The sequence below is a fragment of the Falco peregrinus genome, chromosome 4, assembly GCF_023634155.1.
Source record: "Falco peregrinus isolate bFalPer1 chromosome 4, bFalPer1.pri, whole genome shotgun sequence".
NCBI lineage: Eukaryota > Metazoa > Chordata > Aves > Falconiformes > Falconidae > Falco > Falco peregrinus.
The window spans coordinates 117,804,502-117,821,025 of NC_073724.1; the positions used below are offsets into that span (position 1 = coordinate 117,804,502).

Below are 16,524 nucleotides of genomic sequence, written 5' to 3' on the forward strand. Positions count from 1 at the left end.
GAGCTCCAGGGCTTCGTGTCATCTCAGAATTGCCTCCACCCGCTCACCCGTTGTCCTTGAATTTTGGAGGATTGTTGGACTTCTGTACTGCAATAGCCTAAAAGATGATTGATCTCAGAATGAAAAGCAAAACAAAGGGCTGCACTCATGCACAAAGATAATTTGCATCTTTTAATTCTGCTGAAGAGGGAACAAGGCACTTCAGGTCACAATCGCCCAAGTATGGGGAGATCCTGTCCTCTCCAACATTTCCAAGTGTAGGAACACGGTGCCAGTACAGAGCTGCAGCCACAGGGAGACTGAGTGATCTAGAAGCAAGGGCAAATAATCTCCTCAAAATGAGTAATGATCAAACACCCCTCACCTCTGCGTTTTACCTCCTAATTAGACGCAAGGGAAGAGGGGCAAGAATCTGGCAGAGAAAAGGCTGAACTCGTGTGAAAGGGGTATAGCTTAGTGGTTTGAAAATGCGTTGTCCTGTTTACTGTTAATTGCAGATTTAATTACATACAGCATCTGGGGGTGGGGGGGAAGCCTAGCTCTGAATGCTTTTTAATAGGAAATTCATGATCAGATTGCTGAAGTCCATTGAAATTCATTAGGCAAATTCTTAGAACTTTGCAAACAAATAATGCAATTATCAAGTCAAGAACTCTTAAAACAATGCATAAATGTATTTGGAACAAAGTTGAACCTTATGGGATACTAACTCAAACCCGTTGTGGCTTTCACATATCTTATTTTAAAAAGTATAGCAAAACGAAGCAGGCGGGCACACTCGCTGCAAAAAGTACAAAGTTCTTGGAAAGACGCAAGAATGGGGCACGCACTTAAATCAGGACCATACGCCATCGCCTTGGGTTCCAGCTGACAGAGATGGGTTTCCTCTGGATTCCTGCCTTGCTTGCCTGACTTCTCAAATCTTTTGACCAAGTCAGAGACGCAATCGCTATTTTCATCTTATTTCACTCGTATCTTCCCATTTATTCTTAGTAGCAGGCACCAGGAATGTGGGAGCAGGCTGTATTTTTATTTTCCAGTTGGCTAAGACAATATTAGCGGGCCTTCAAAATAAAGTCTGAAGGCTGGTACGTGCTACGCTTTGCACAAACGCTGCCTGATGCCCCTTCAAAAATGCGGGTTGTGTTGCGCTCGGTGTGTCTGCGAGCCTTTTTACAGCCGTTTCTCCCGGCTGCCAGCTCGCGCATGCTGCTTCACAAAGATAAGGGCTGGGGACCGTCCCGCTCGGCAGCAGAGCAGCTGGGGTGGGATCTTCCTGGCACCCAGCCCAGCCGCAGCTCTGCTTTAATGAGAATGTCAGGGTGGGAGATCGTTTTCCTGGTGGGAGGCAGAGAAGTGGTATATGTGAGAAATCCTGCCCTGTAAAAGTGTGTTCCCACGATTTGGGCAAGGAGCCCATAATTTTAACGAATTATTTATGGCTCTAGCTGAAAGCGGCGATTTAATAAAGATACTGGTTTTGAGCTCTGGTTGCATTTTTTGATGAATCAGTCCCAGCTGTTTCCACCATGTAGCAAAGCAATTTCAGGCACCAAAGAGGAAATTGGGCTTTCAGGGACTGGAGCAGCCCAAGTAGAGCAGGCGCTTTTGTGGGAACCGACAAAGCTGACTCAGGAAGCTGTGACAAGAGCAGGAATAGAAGATACGGATGGAAAAGACTTGCAGCAGACAATCTCCTTGTCGATACTGAAATTTCACACCGACGGTGATGAAACATAGCAGTTTGCCTTTAAAAAGAGAAATCCGCTTTGCACGCTGCAGCTCCCTCTTTTTGGAAGTGGAATCTTCTGCATCCTACCGGTTGCCAAATGAAAGGAACAACAATTAAGAGGCTGCAGCACAAAGCTGGGCAAGGCACACCTCTGAAAGTCACCTGGCAAAGCTACGCGGGCTGCGCTCCTCTCATGCTTTTCGGGAGGACACGCAGCACCAGCTACGTAGCCAGGCATTTTCCTCAAAAGCCTGGGCTGAGCAGTTTTGTTGAATGTGGCTTCATCATTAAGGTACCACATTAATATGAAAATATTTTTTTAAAAAAGAAAAAAATGCGAGGTAAAAGATCAGGTGTTTCCTCAACTTCTCCTAACAGTAACGTGCATACTGCAGTGCTTAAAAAAACCTGGAGCTGTCGTCTCAGTAAAAGCCTTACAAAGTCTCTTCCTAAGGCCCCAAAGCTGATGAAATAACGCAAATGTATGACTGCGATCAAGAGAGTCAAACCACTTCCGTTATAAGGTAACAACATTTAATGCAAAAAGTCGTCACACTCTGCAGATGAGTAGGAACTGGTTCTGCTGGCATCCCCTTGGGATGACTACAGCCTTCTGGGTCAGCACTTCACCTTCTACTTCACACCATGCAAGTTACTCAGATACATGTCACAGCAGTTGCGAGGCGCGTTACACCAGCTGCTGTGTCACAGAACCAGGGATGCAGCTGGAAAGGCGGTTCTTGCTTGTTTCTGTTGCCTCAAATACAGCCACGCTATTAGAAAATATTGCTGTAATTAGATTCAAGATAAAACTTCCAAGTACTCACTTTCCCTTTGCTTTCACACCACACTGTATTTTATCAGATAGAAAGTTTTAAATGATTCCTAGAGCAAATAAACAGAAATAGTACTTTGTAAAAGGTTATTCTTGGGTCTTGGGAAAATCATTGCATTCTCATACCAATCTAAGCCTCTCTGCTACTACTTGGATAGCTCTGAGTGCCTCAGGGCTTTTACAGCATCATCTTTGTATTTCATTAATACACACAGGCTTAATATGCACAGCTCAAGAATTAGTGAGCCTGGCAGGGGAAAAATAAATACATCTACAGTAGGTAACTTGTAACTGGTAATATTAATAGAAGCCCACAAAGAAGAGTAACTAAGAGATCTTTTAAACTTTCAGTGTAATGATACACTTGTTGGCACAATGTTTAAATCATCGGATAATGACCGGTAAGTATTCTTACATCCATCCCCAGCTTGCTATCAGCACCTTGCTAGCAGCAATTTAGACTGATTTCCTAAAGATCAACAATTTTATGTTGCAAACTCCGGTTTTGTGACAAATCTGATGATTTTCAGCACGTAGAAACTTTTGAATAGATGTGTATTGCACAAGTCGATCGGCATAATTCACAGGAAAGCTCTTTAAGGCCCAGATGTTGGGTTTATTCCCTGTAGTTTTTTTTTTCCTTTTTCCAGGTTCAATGTAAACTTTAAAAGTGCAAAATTACGTGTTCTTGGATTAGTCAATATGCTGACTGAAGTTGCCAGCAGGAGGCAAAGTTGTATGATCTGGGTTTGGCTTTTAATGTATTTTATTTTTAACTTATTTATTTATACAACAATGGTAAAGTGCTTCTTTACCCCCGCTTCGTATCTACCACTTGATTTTACTCATCAGCTACCTTATGGCTCCATTCCAACAGCCAATACTGTAATTTTGGGCCATTTCCTAATAAAGTATTTAAAACCTAGTATCTTAATATAGCCAACAGGTGAAAAGTTAAGTAACCAGAATACGTACAGTCTTCAAAGGAAGATTAAGTCAACCTGAAGAATGTATGGAAATGGTTCTATAATTAATTTCATTAACAGGCCCCTTTTGCGAGGACTCTGTTTGCTTAAACCCTGAACTAATAAACTGTCCTTGCATTTTAGATTGTCAGCGCGCAAATGCCTTGGCACGTAAGTCCCCACGCTGCCGACTGTAATTTGACTCAGTGGGGAGGAGTGTCTGATTTGGCAGCGGTGGAGGCAGGCGGAATGAGCTGTAGGGCTTCAGCAGGTTGAATGGAAGACTCCCCCCACTTTGACACCCTGAGCAGCCAGGGCATTGTACTCTTGCACAGCCTTCTCTGTTTGCAAGACCAACACGTCAATCCCATTTTTCTTCAGATAGTCCACAGTAGATGGTGGAACCTCAGAAGAGAAAAGGAAATGGGAAGAGCAAGTATTAGATTTTTTTCCCCTCACACTGGAAGGCTTGAGGAAAAACAGGTACTGATGCCGTTTGTTAGCAGATGCGCTTCAGTAACTGATAATATGCCCAGATATTTCTAAGATTGATTTAAATTTTTTCTCTTCCACAAAGCTAGTTTTATCTACACACCTCCTAAATGCAGCCCTTTCTTACACAAATAAATAGAACTGGAGCTAAAGGGAATTAATCTAAGTAAGGTGTTACCTCATCAAAAAGCTAAATAATTGCTTCTCGTGAAGTAAAGCCCAGCGCTTCTGAGCCTTCTGTAGCTAGTTTATCTGCTGAAGTGACACCCTGCCAACATTAGTAACAAAAAAGCCTAATTATCAAAGTCTTTACAGCAGGCTAGAGAGCTAGTTCATAACCAATTCGGGGGGGGGGGGGGGGGGCGGGCAGGGGACTAATGACATTGTCAAAAATGCTCCGTGTTTAAATTGCTCCTGTAGCAGAACACAAACCTGTTTACTGCTTGACATTGACGCTAATACAAAGGGGCTCAAATGATGTTTCTTTCAGGAAGAGAGGGACTCCTGGCAGGAGCTCAGTCATGGTAATTCAGTGTCCTGAATTTTCTCCCTTTTAGTAAAGCATCGTAGATATTTTATTTTTTCTCCCTTAATCAGAGGGAGAGAGAAAACAAACAGCTCTGGTTTATGTTTCACGCAGAACAAAAAACCTACCTGCAAAGCCTCGCTCATGCCACGACCAATCACCACAGTTTTAACACCCTTCTTGACAACTTCTTCAAGGTCAGCTGGCTGCACTCCTGGAGAATGCTGAGTGTCAGGGGAGGAAAATAAAACAGTCTGTGTACTGACAGCATCAACCAGGAAAGCTTCATCTATATGTTCTGAAACTGTCCGCAGAGTAGCAAGGTAAATTAGCAGTACCAAAACATAACACAACCCTCTGTCCTGCACACACAGAGTAGATAACATTGGTAATTAAAACGAGGTATTTTGTATGCAGATGAAGGATGATAATCAATTGCTGGTAATATTATAATTCCTTATTAAACAGTTAAAAATAAAAAAGATGCATTACACATTTCTAAAACATTTATGTCTAACAACTAGCATTTCATAAATATTAGAAGTTAAAGTGAAATCAATAAATTGCAACATGCTGCTCTTCGGTTTCAAATGAACAAATTCTTTCTGTAATAAAGACTGTGGCAAGCCAAAGTTTACTCGCTTTAATTACAAAGAGCTCCTCAAATAATTAAAATGATTAAATTCTTGTTTACTTTGCAGATTTCATTTGCCAAAGAGGACTGAAACTTATCGGTTAGCTTCATTTCAGTTAACAGTTTCAATTTCTGCAGTATTATAAATCTTGAGAAAGAAATACTTGAAACCTAACTCCTCAAAGAAAAAAAAAGAGCTTTAACAGCATCCTGATTATGAGTTTTTTAAAGTGCACCCATTTACTACTAATATGCTTTAAACATATGAGTCCATAAATACACCTGTAATGTTAATATGGAACATTATGTAAGACTAATTCTCCTTGTGGATTCAGTTTCTATTTATCTCTGTATAGCCAAGAACAAGGTACTGTACAACCTGTGGTTAGAATTTTGCCCCTCTTTGGTGAGCATTTTTTTTAAACCATAAATATTATCACACACACACACTCCTTTTTTGGTAAGACTCTCAAGTTCTTTTAGAGGACTAAGATGAGTTTCTCACATGAAGTGGGAATTGCCATGGCAGACTTCTGGAGTATGTTATATTTATGGTTTATCCCCTATACTTCCTGAAAATACTACATACTTTCAATGACTTAAGGTCAAAGCACCAGCTTAACAACTGGCTTCTGTTGTTCCATTAGTTAGTCAGCTTTTCTCTTTGATGTCCTTGGGTCCTCTGCTATTCTTTTTCCCCTGCCCAAGTCTTCAGCAGCTGATGCTGCAGCCTCACACATGGCACCAAGAGTTCTCTTCTCAGCCCTCGCCATGTTTCGGCTTGCAGAACAGAAGCAAGGCTTCTCAAGCTGAAACAAACACCTGAGTTCCTGAAGTTGCAGGTGATAAAAACCTTCCACAGCAGAGTGCAGCTTCCAACGACTGGATTAAACTTATTCCCCAAGCAAGGCCTTAGCCTGGCTGGTATCTGGAATTTCAGCAACAGAGACAGTTGACCTTTATGGTTCTCCAAGTTTATAGATCACAGAATCTCTCAAGTTGGAAGGGACCTATAGGGACCATCGAGGCCAACTCCCTGCTCCTCGCAGGACTACCTAAAAACTTAAACATATGACCGAGAGCATCATCGAGACGCTCCTCGAACTCGCACAGGCTTGGTGCTGTGACCACTTCCCTGAGGAGCCTGTTCCTGTGACCTCTCAGTGAAGAACCTTTCCATAATGTCCAGTGTGAACTTCCCCTGACTCAGCTTCACTCCATTGCCTCGCATCTTACTGCTGGTCACCAGAGAGAGATCATCACGTCCCCCTCCACTGCTCCTCTTAAGGTGTAGACTGTGATGAGGTCCCCGCTCAGCCTTCTCTTCTCCAAGCTGAACAAACCAAGTGACCTCAGCCACTCCTCCTAAGTCTTGCCCTCAAGGCCTTTCACCGTCTTAGCCACCATCCTCTGGACACACTCCCATTATTTTGACGTCCTTCTTGTATTGAGGTGCCCAAGACTGCACACAGTACTGGAGGTGGGGCCACACCAGCACTGTGCTGACTGGGACAATCACCTCCCTCCACCTCCACCGGCTGCCTGGGCTTGCTGTGCCCCAAGACACAGTTGCCCCTTTGGGCTGGCAGGGCTAGAAGCTGTGCTCCCCTTTTTCCATTTACACCCGATTCCACACCTAGAATGCAGAGGTCACTTCAATATGCAGACCTTTCTCAGACCAAATGATTGCAGGTACGTGCTTATGACTGAATAAATAATGATCTTCCTTTGAGGTTTTTTGAAGTAGACTCAGACAAAAAGAACAGTTACGTTTTACTGCAATTACAATAATCAGATCGGTGGGGAAGGTTTGCTGTCATGGTAAGACACTGAGACATTGAAGCCATGGAACACAAGGATTTTCTTTGGTTACACCAAGACACACTGATGCCAGGGCTTCTATATGTTTTGTAGGAAACCAGTGTCATTAAAGGAAACATGTGACGTGACAGAACTGTACCGTTGCTGATTTGACAGCTGGAGGGAAAGAGGAAGGGCAGCAGGACTTCTTGCCTGTTGTGTTCCCTGGCCTTCATTTCAGGACTCCTTTTCTCCCATTAGCAGATGGCACTGAAATGCGGCCAGCCCGGGAGGCTGCCTTTCATCCCCAAGGGTTAAGGTCATAAGAACTATTAGTGCTTAGTTACAGAACCTTGCAGAGCCAGTTATACAATTTTCCCAATGGAAGAATTACATACTAGACAGCAGTCTGATAGCAGAGAAGGAAAGGAAGCAATTATTTCCAACTGGAGTGTGGGGCACGGCCAGCACGGCTTGTTTCCCAAACTTTGGCTCCACCTATCCCCAGGAAAAACATGCTCAGAGAAAGTAGGCACACTATCTACCGCAAAGAAATGTGCAAAAAATGCACCTGGTGAATCCCACTATTTCCAGTGCTAACCGGATTAACATTTTTGCAGTTCTTCAAAGTTGGAGATGCAGTCTAGAAAAGCTTAGTTCAGTTCTCATATTTGTTGCTTGCTTTTCATTTTTAAACCACCTGACTCCTCATAGCTGCAAGGGTAGAACTGGCCTAAAGACGGAGCTTTAGAAGTGACTTCTATAAGGCAAAATCTAAATAGGCATTTTTTTACTTCCTGATTATATAAAAAGGATGCCAGAAAACCTACCTCTCCAAATAACCCAATTTTTCTGTTTTTTTCTCCTCCAATTTTAATTTAACATAGACTCATTCTTTCTTGTTTCATTCAGAGGACTCCTCTGAAGACTTTTATGGACTTAAAACTTGTGCCTCTCACCTGAAGATATCCCTTGTTATAAACTTTAAAAAGAAAGCGGTCTCTCCTAAGTGTTAGTAGGTTATAATTTGAAACCAAACTTTTCAAGTGGTCGGAATGAGTAACAAAATGTGATTGAGCTGGGAACTAGTTGGGAACTTTTCACCCACCATCTCTGTCCTGCTTCCCAGTCACATGTGCATATAAAACAGGAAAACAAGATTGTCAAACAAACAAAAAGCGACTGTCACCACACATCCCACCCCTCTGAACAGCCAGTGAAAAATGCACTTTTAATAATCAGACCATAAATGAAATATTACAAAGGTTATATGCACAGCTATCGTTCTCTCTGCAAGGTACAGAGATCTTTACCTGAAGGCACTTCCTTTTTCTTGGTGTTGTATACGTTGCATAAACCGAATTCTGAAAGGTTAAAAAAGTTCTGCTCCCCCAAAGGTTACAAATGAAGTTCCAAAACCAAAGGTTCTGCCCTTCAATTGCGTCAAAATTAATTCAACAGAGCTGTACCCTCTGCGTGGATACAGTGCAGGTGGTGCTGTGTCTAAGGCCGGATCAGTACATAGTTGCTTTGTGCTTTTAACTTTTGCTTCGAAAGCATGGAATTTTTTTTCCAGCTATCCTCATGCAAGCCCTAATATGGGGACAATTATCACCACCAAGTTCCTAATGCAACAGACATTGTACTGCTTCTAAATCTGGAATGTCAGTACTGTTCCATGCACATTTATATAATTCTGATAGCATTTACAGATAAAGTTTAGAAATTGTGAGGGCAAGCACTCAGTATATGGCTACCAAAAGAAGACACTGCATGGTTAGCCAGATTGTGAGTTTTTCACCAAAAAACTAGCGCATATGACACTGTATCTGCATATTTTTCCTCTGATATAAGTATAAGAGACCCCAAGGAAAAGGATATAAACTAAACCACATGCTTTGTTGTCTTCCAAACACATAAGGTTAGTCACTGTGGATTTTACTCCCCATAATTTCTTTTCCTATCTCACTCAAGACAACTTTTGTGTACACAACCTAAAAAGAGATTGTTACCAGTATGTTAAGACAATGGCACTCTTAATCAAATGCAGAATGCTGTTTGAGAGCTCCAACTGTGTGTGAGAGAAGTCTGGTCAGGGTATCTGCTGCATGTCTGCAGTCCCCTCTCCGCACACTCGGTACTGAAACATACACCGAATCCTTTCCCGGGAAAAGTAAAACGCCTCGATGAAAGCAAAAGGCAGCTCGCTGAATTTCTGGCTGGAACTTTAACCTGGACCATCCTCAGAGTCCCGTGTAAAATGCAGGATGGATAGTAAAGAGCAAACTTACGTTAGTCCCAGTTTCTCGCCAATCCCAGGTTCGGCTCCCTCCTGGCCATACTTTGCAGTCCTTATATGTTGTAGAGCAGCCTTTCACCTTCATCTGACCCCAAGAAAGGGAAGCAATTTCAGGGGAAGACATCACAAAGTTGAACCAAAGTCTGGAAAAAGGATATTTAATACATAACATCAGGCTAACATATGCAGCACATTAATAAAAACAGAAAATTCCATCCTTGCCCCAAGGAGCTGGGAAGGAAACTCTATTACAGACTTTATCCACGTGATTTTGTGACAACAGAAGTGAACTGAGGATCAGCAGATTTGTTGAATTACCAGTCCTCTTGGGGATCTTGTGCAGGATTTAGGGCAAATCATTTTACATGCTAAATCTAGACTAGTATTGGGTGCACAACTTTTAAAACCATCAACAGGGATCATCAGGTCCCAGAATATCCTCTCACATCTGGGTTTTAATTTTCTCCCCAAAACGTACAATGAAGATGATGATTATTTCCTAAAATGTCGGAGAGAAACATGGTTTCTTTGGCCACTTCATTAACATGGTTTCTTTGGCCACTTCATTAACATGGTAAATGAGGTTAAAAAAAATCCCAAACAAACCAACCCAGAAGAAAATCCATGAAGAAAACAATGGCAATGCCGTTATTGCTATAGCAAACAAGACTTTCAGAGAGCTGAAGGTGTGAAGCCTTCTTTCCCTCATCACTCCTTACAGAGGCCAAGGCTCCCATCATGTCTCAGGACAGTTAAACACCCAAATAGTATCTTTTCTAATGTTTGACCCCAGTGTTCATTGTTTAGAATTAAACTCATTATTTCTAATCCTTTCTGTTGTGGACAAGGACAACAGCTTAATCTTTGCCTTTTCCACCATCTTTTGTTTTCCTGAGGACTTAAGTCCCAATCTTTTTTTCCTTTCTTTTTAGATCAAATATACTTCCCTTCAGTTATGCTTTCTGCATCTCTGCTTTTGTCCTTCCCCGCCCCCCCCCCCAGCAACCAACAATTAGTACACATCTTTCCTTGATGTCTACTGCCTAGAACTAGACAGAGCGCTCCAGCTGAGGCCTTATCAGCACTTTTTGGTACTAACTGCAGTAATTTTAGATCTGCTATCACAATCACAGCTGGGCATCAGCAGGGCAGGGACACTGCCTCACTACACAGTGAAAGCTTCCACCCTCTTCACAGTCCTCCACGTTACTGCAATCTGATTGCTGGTGTGGTACTGGCAGTAGACGACAAGAGAGCGAGGGGAATCGCAGGGCGATACCCTGGAAATGCATTAGGCTAGCGTGGCAGTCAACTGACACGTCTCAAGGGTAAAGCCACCTTTCTGCCCTTCCAGTTCAGGAGATGGTCTGAAATCTGCATTGCAAAGAAAACTGGTTGTTTCAGCCATAAGAAGAGCTCTGCTCCTGGATGTTCCGCAATACCTGAGTGGCAGATCCTTCTTGATATGTAGTTTCTCATCCTTTACTTTTTAACCATTCAAATTCATTCATTGGGGGGGGGGGGGGGAAATCAATCAATCATAGGAACCCTGGTGGCACAAATGAAAGAGCCCTCACAAAAGAGAAATCTTTGGACTACCAGGCTTCCAGTCCTGGAAGCCTCTCTCCCTGTCTTGCACGTGCTACAGCAAATCATGGTATGGCCAGACAGGGCATGCTCTCCTCAGATTGCCAGGAGGGGATCTCAGTATCCCGCTCCGAATGTCGCATTAAGTAAAAAGAGCGTTACTTTGGATTCAGCACAGGACTGAGTCTGCCAGGGGTGCTTCTTCCACTGAATAGCAGGGCGATTCTTTTCTTTCTTGTTCCTTTGTGAAGTTAGTGGCACATATGCCCTGCCAAACAGGAAGCCAGGCAAGCAGCTACGGGGGAGTAAAACTTGCTTGGATTCATGTATTCTAGATTCTCTCATTACACATCTGCACTGCAATGGATTCAAACGAAGGCCTGTTAAGACTATTTTTCCAGAAATCTGCTTGAAGGGAGATTATAGCAGAAGCAATAACCAGCAGTAGTCCCAACAGAAAGAAATCACCCATCAACCAGAGAGTAAAGGCTGAATAAACCACCCAGAACCTGGCTCTGAAGAATGAAAATGATTTTTGCCTGTACTAGTTTTGAGAGTAATTGCAGAATTAGAACTGGAGGTTAGACAGAGGTGAACAAACAATAAAATGATAAGGAATATCAGCTTTCCCAATCAAATAGTATTACAAGGCTGGGACCGTACAATCAAACGGGCACAAACTGGAAATGGGAGAGCAAGTGTTCCATGTGATCTTTTCCAAGCAGCACAAAAATAAGTAAATAGCAGAAATGAAGAAACAAAACTTTAAAGCCATACATAAAAAATTCGTAATCTAAAACTATTACCTGCAATACTGCCAGAGAATATCAGTAAGGTCATTTGAATTAATAAGAGTATCTTATATTGGATTAAGAATGAACTTTTTAACAGGAACTTTGGACGTTCCTGATGCAGGGCATGGTCCGATCACTAATCGGCAAGGAGTAGGAAAGTAGTTTGCCAACAAATGAGTTGTTTAACTATTCACTATGACAGATGTACAGTACCAAAAATAGAGTACTGCTTAAGATCAAGAGACCATGAAATATAAAACTCAGAAGTATAACTGAAAATTTCTGTAAATCGCAGTAGTCCAAACACAAAGAGACGAGGAGGAGAAACGGTTCAAGAATCTATAAGCAGAGTTATGAGAGTTTAAAAATGTAGGAAATAAAGGAAGCAGAAAAGCTTAAAAGGTCGGAAAATACAAGTTTATGCAAGGAGACTATACTGAAAGAAAGAAATGAAGCTGTGGCCAAGGATGGCAGAAGAAAAAAACAGCTGAGAAGGAAACTGAAGATACTTGTGCAGTCAGGCAAGCATGTGGTTTTTAAAGCTGCCAGCACACTTGTCTTCTGTGAAGGTAAACGTTATTTCAGAGTAGCACCCACCAGCAACAGACAGAACAGTGCACCAAAGGGTATTTTATTGAGGGACTGCGAAAGGAAAGAAAGTTTCATAAAATCCAAGGACCAACCTGCGATCAAAGAGGATAAAGGTGAAAGTGTAAACGGGCATACGTCAAGTTGCAGGCAGAACAACTCCTGTAAGGCATCAAAGGATGAGGCTGCCCCCAGCACCACGCGGGAGCGGGGTCAGTGGGCGAAGGTGGGCGAGCTTCAGCAGTGGCACAGCTGCCAGGAGAGCAGGTCCCGGTTAAACCCGGGCAGCGGAAAGGCCAGCAGGAGGGCCTGGGCATGGTTAAACTGGGGGCAGGTGTCAAGCTGAAGTAGGAAAACCTTTTCCGGGCAGTCGGGAAGCTGATTTATTAAATTATTATTTAATAAATAATATCAATTAATTTTAATTAAATAATATTATATCAATTCTAATAATAATTAATAAGCTGATTATTAAATAGGGAGGGGGCAGGTGTCAAGTTGAAGCCGGAAAACCTTTTTCCGGGAAGTCGGGAAGCAGATTTTGCTGGGGAGCCTGCAGGGGAGTTACTGGGGGAGGGATGCCGGTAAAAGGGGGAGAGCAGCCCGTTGAAAACGAGGGGGTGGGGAGGGAGAGAAGCACAGAGACCCGAGACAAGCATGGGGGGACACACACGGCCAGGAGCCTGGGTGCTTGGGGCACAGCCCTTGAACCCCCTCCCCCCCCCGCCGAGGCCAGGCCTTACGTGAGGCGGCCCCACACCTCGCCACTGCCACCACCCCTCCCCCCCCCTTCCCGCCCCACCGGGCGGGCAGCGGCCCGTTCTGCGGAGCACCCCTCTGCCCGCAGGGCTCGGGCCAGGGTCCGAGCCGCCCCCCCCCCCCGCTGAGGTGATCCGTTACGGCCCATCCGTTACAGCCGTTACGCGCCCGCACTCACCGCCGAGCGCGCGACCCCTGCCCCGCCGGTCGCAATCTCCCCCAATCCCGCCGAGGGGAGGGGGGGTGGAACGTCCCGCTGCCCGCTCATTGGCCAGAGATACCTGTCGGCCCCGCCCCCCGGCCCGTTCCGATTGGCCAGGCCAGCGGCCTGTCCCCGCCTCCACATAGATCGCCCCGCCCAGCCCAACCGCTGCTCCGCCTTGTTTTCATTCCCCTGGCCGCACGAGGCGGAGGGGAGTCGGCCTGCGCCGCTCTAGCTGCCGCCCCCTCCCCTCCTCTCCTCGTCCCGCCGTTGCATTGTGGGATAGTGGCGGCGCGGCTCGGCAGCGCCCCCTCCCTCCCCCCGCCCCCTCCCCCCCCTCCCCAGCTCCTTCTCCATCCTCAGGTCCAAGATGGCGGCGGCGGCGGCTCCTCCGGCTCCATCTCCGCCTCCCCCTCCTCCGGCAGGCCCGTGCTGCCCGGGGTCCTGGCCTAACTTCGCCGTCGTCTGCTCCTTCCTCGAGCGCTACGGGGCCTTGCTGGACCTGCCCGAGCTGCCCTTCCCCGAGCTGGAGCGCGTCCTGCAGCCGCCGCAGGAGCCCGGAGACCAGGGTGAGCGGCCCGGAGACCTCCCCCCACCCCTGCACTCCCCGTACGGCAGGCTGAGGGGGGCCGCGGTGCTGGGGGCGGAGGGGGGGCCGGGGCTATTCCCCCCCCGCCTCCTCCCGGCCCCGGGGGTGGAGCGCGCTGAGGGAGAGGAGGGGCCTGGGATTCCCGGAGCGGCCCTCCGGGGGGAGGGGAGCCCTCTCCCCCCTCTGCAGGGCCCTTCTGGGTTTTTTTTTTTGGGGGGGGGGGGAGCAGTTATTTCGGGGTAGGGGGGAGCCGCCTCCCCCAGCGGCGGAGCATGGGGCGGAGGTGGGGGACCTCCTCCCTCCCCCCTCCCTGTGCCGGCTGTGACCCCCCCTCCCTCCCCCCCACCCTCTGGTTTCTCTGGGTTTGTCCCCGGGCTCCGTGCGGGCGGGCCTCCCGCGGGAAGCAGGATAAGCTGAAATAACTATTATTGTTCAGCCTGGCGCTGGCAGCGGGTCTCTTTCATCTACTCCTTTCCCCTCGGCTTGGGGGTCGCCTCGCAGCCCTCCTTCCCGCCCCCCCCCCCCCCCCCCCCCCCCCATGTATGTGTCCTTTTTTTATATCTCCCCTGAAACAAGAAGGACACGCACCAACACCCGGAGCAACGTCCTGATCTTCTTTCATACACGCACCCCCCTTTCCTCTCTGTCTGTGTGGGGGTGAGGAATTGGGGCGGGGGGGGGGGGGCACAGAGAAACCCTGAGCCCTCCCCACGGCTGCTGTTGTAGGCCATCTCCTCCCCCCACACACAGACAGCCATTGTGTGCCATCTCCATCCCTCTCTTCTCCTCCCCCTCGTCCCCTCTTGTAGTTGGGGGGGGGGGGGGGGGGCGGGGGGATAAGCTCAGCTGCTTGAGCCTTCCCCACCGCCACCTGAGCTGTGCGAGGTGGAGGGATGGGTTATGCACTCCAGTTTGCTTTCAGGCTGCTCCTCCTCTCCTCCCCTCTCCTCTCTCCAGCAGCAGATTTGGTTGTCAGACTCTCTTAATTCCTGCTCCGCACAATGGATGCAGGAGGGCCCCGACCAGGAGAGCAGCCTGGGGAGGGCTCTGTGGAGGCGGCGGTAGGAATATAGAGAAGAAGGTGCTTGTTGCTCTTGGTCTCTTGTCTCTGTTACTGGTTTAGTTGTTGCCTCTGCACTCTTGCCACATAGGGAGACCGAGGAGCTCACGGCGCATGCTCGGCAAGGCCCCATAGAAACTTCCTGCTGCTGGAGAAGCCCAGCTCAGGGCTGCTTTTGGTCCAACAGCCCCTGCTTTTCCCCCAAAAGACACTCGCTCTCACCTCCTTCCCCACCAACCCCACCTTGTCTGTGCGGGCTGGTTTGATTAAATCGGCACTAGGTACTTTCTCATATAAAGGAAGTTGCTTTTTGCAAAGTGCAGGCGTCCTGTCTTGTCAGTTCGCAGCAGCCGCTGCTGAAATGAATAATGACATATGATGAATGTGTTGTGTCCTCATGTTGTCCGGTGCCTAATCAATGTGAAAAAGACAGGTGTGATCTGCTAACTTCTCAAAACAGGGTTACATTTCTGGAAAATAGGTATTTATATCGAAATTCCCCAGCACTCCGGTACCTCTTACGTTATATAAAGGGCTCTGTAGAAGAAGCATTGTTTTTGTTAAACTGTTGCAAAACTTATTCATAAAAACCTCCAACACACTTAAAAGTGTGAATTTTTAATGAAAATACTCCTTTAAAAGTGGTGACTGTAAAGAAAACTAGTGCTTTTACAGTGTGACAGAACGTAAGTGGGTGTGTAAGAGTAATTTTCTTGTGTGAACTGCAGAATAAATTAAAAGGAAAGGAGGAGATAGCGACCTGTGTTTTAAGTATATGCATTTGATTAAAAAAAAAAAAAAATTCCTGATGGCTTATTTGCATGACCTAGTGGGGCAGGGGGTTGTTCAGTAGGACAATGATTAGTGTATAACCCTTTTCTAAAAAGCTTTCAAATTACTTGCATTGTGGAGTTTGTGGTGTTGGTTGATTTGATACTTGCCAAATTTTTAAACTTTTCTCTGTATTGGCCTTTCTGTTTGGCAGGGGACAGGTTATTCTCACTGTTTTAGAACAGTCCTCCCCAGATGGCAGTAGTTTTAGCTTCTGAAAATGTAATCTCTAAACTACTTGGGTTTTTTTGCTTGTGTCTGGTGTAGGTGATGTATTTGCTTGCATTTTCTAATCTGTAAGAAAAATGTGGAGGTGTGAAAAACACAAAGTTGGGTGATTCTTGATAATTTGTGTGACAGGGGTTTTCTTTTTCCTTTGATAAAACCTACTTGATAGGCTTGGTTTGTGGTGCCAGTAGCTGTTAGCTGGTATATTTTATGCTTTTGGAAAAAGGGTTGCAGTGACTAGATTTCTCTACATTATTTTTATTTCCATTAGTTCCCCAAAGTGGTGTTTTTAAGGGTACAAGTCATAAAGTTGGTAGACGTTGATTAAAAATGGAAGTGGGCTTTTTTTTTTCCTGAACATTTGTTATTTACCAACTGTAGGTAGTTTTCCTTGGACAGCAAAAGGGATTTTGATTTCAGTTATATGTGGTTAGTTTCACTTTTGATACCAGCCTTGCATGACAGTGGATTTGCATTGACAGTGATACATAACAAAATCTAAGCAAATAGCTACAAAACCTTGAAGTGTGTTTTTCTGAACTTCTTAGAATCTGGACCAACTTTCAAATGTCAACTGCCAAGTAACGGCTACTTGGAACTCTT

General features: G+C 45.6%; 2 protein-coding genes across 10 annotated transcripts in view; one reads left to right on the forward strand and one right to left on the reverse strand.

Annotated features, from left to right (window-relative positions):
- Nucleotides 1-653: 653 nt before the first annotated feature.
- AAMDC (adipogenesis associated Mth938 domain containing) lies at nt 654-13,272 on the reverse strand. Of its 8 annotated transcripts, none has more exons than XM_055803213.1 (5): nt 13,190-13,272; nt 12,262-12,347; nt 9,276-9,426; nt 4,679-4,774; nt 654-1,815 (listed from the first exon to the last, which is right to left on the reverse strand). In XM_055803213.1, the coding sequence occupies exons 3-5, from the start codon at nt 9,405-9,407 to the stop codon at nt 1,573-1,575; spliced, it is 471 nt and encodes a 156-aa protein (XP_055659188.1). In that variant the 5' UTR covers nt 9,408-9,426; nt 12,262-12,347; nt 13,190-13,272; the 3' UTR covers nt 654-1,572. The 8 variants fall into 8 exon arrangements, with proteins under 8 accessions (XP_055659188.1, XP_055659185.1, XP_055659187.1 ...); XM_055803210.1 differs by lacking the exon at nt 12,262-12,347 and adding an exon at nt 12,348-12,414 and having other exon boundaries at nt 13,190-13,248; XM_055803212.1 differs by lacking the exons at nt 12,262-12,347; nt 13,190-13,272 and adding exons at nt 11,033-11,227; nt 12,348-13,030.
- Nucleotides 13,273-13,436: 164 nt separating this feature from the next.
- The window catches only part of RSF1 (remodeling and spacing factor 1), a 61,193-nt gene continuing 58,105 nt past the window's right edge, over nt 13,437-16,524 (forward strand). For both annotated transcript variants that reach the window (XM_055803207.1, XM_055803208.1), the window contains exon 1: nt 13,437-13,782. In XM_055803207.1, the coding sequence (XP_055659182.1) occupies nt 13,584-13,782 (199 nt within the window). In that variant the 5' untranslated portion in view covers nt 13,437-13,583. The remainder of the gene's footprint in view (nt 13,783-16,524) is intronic.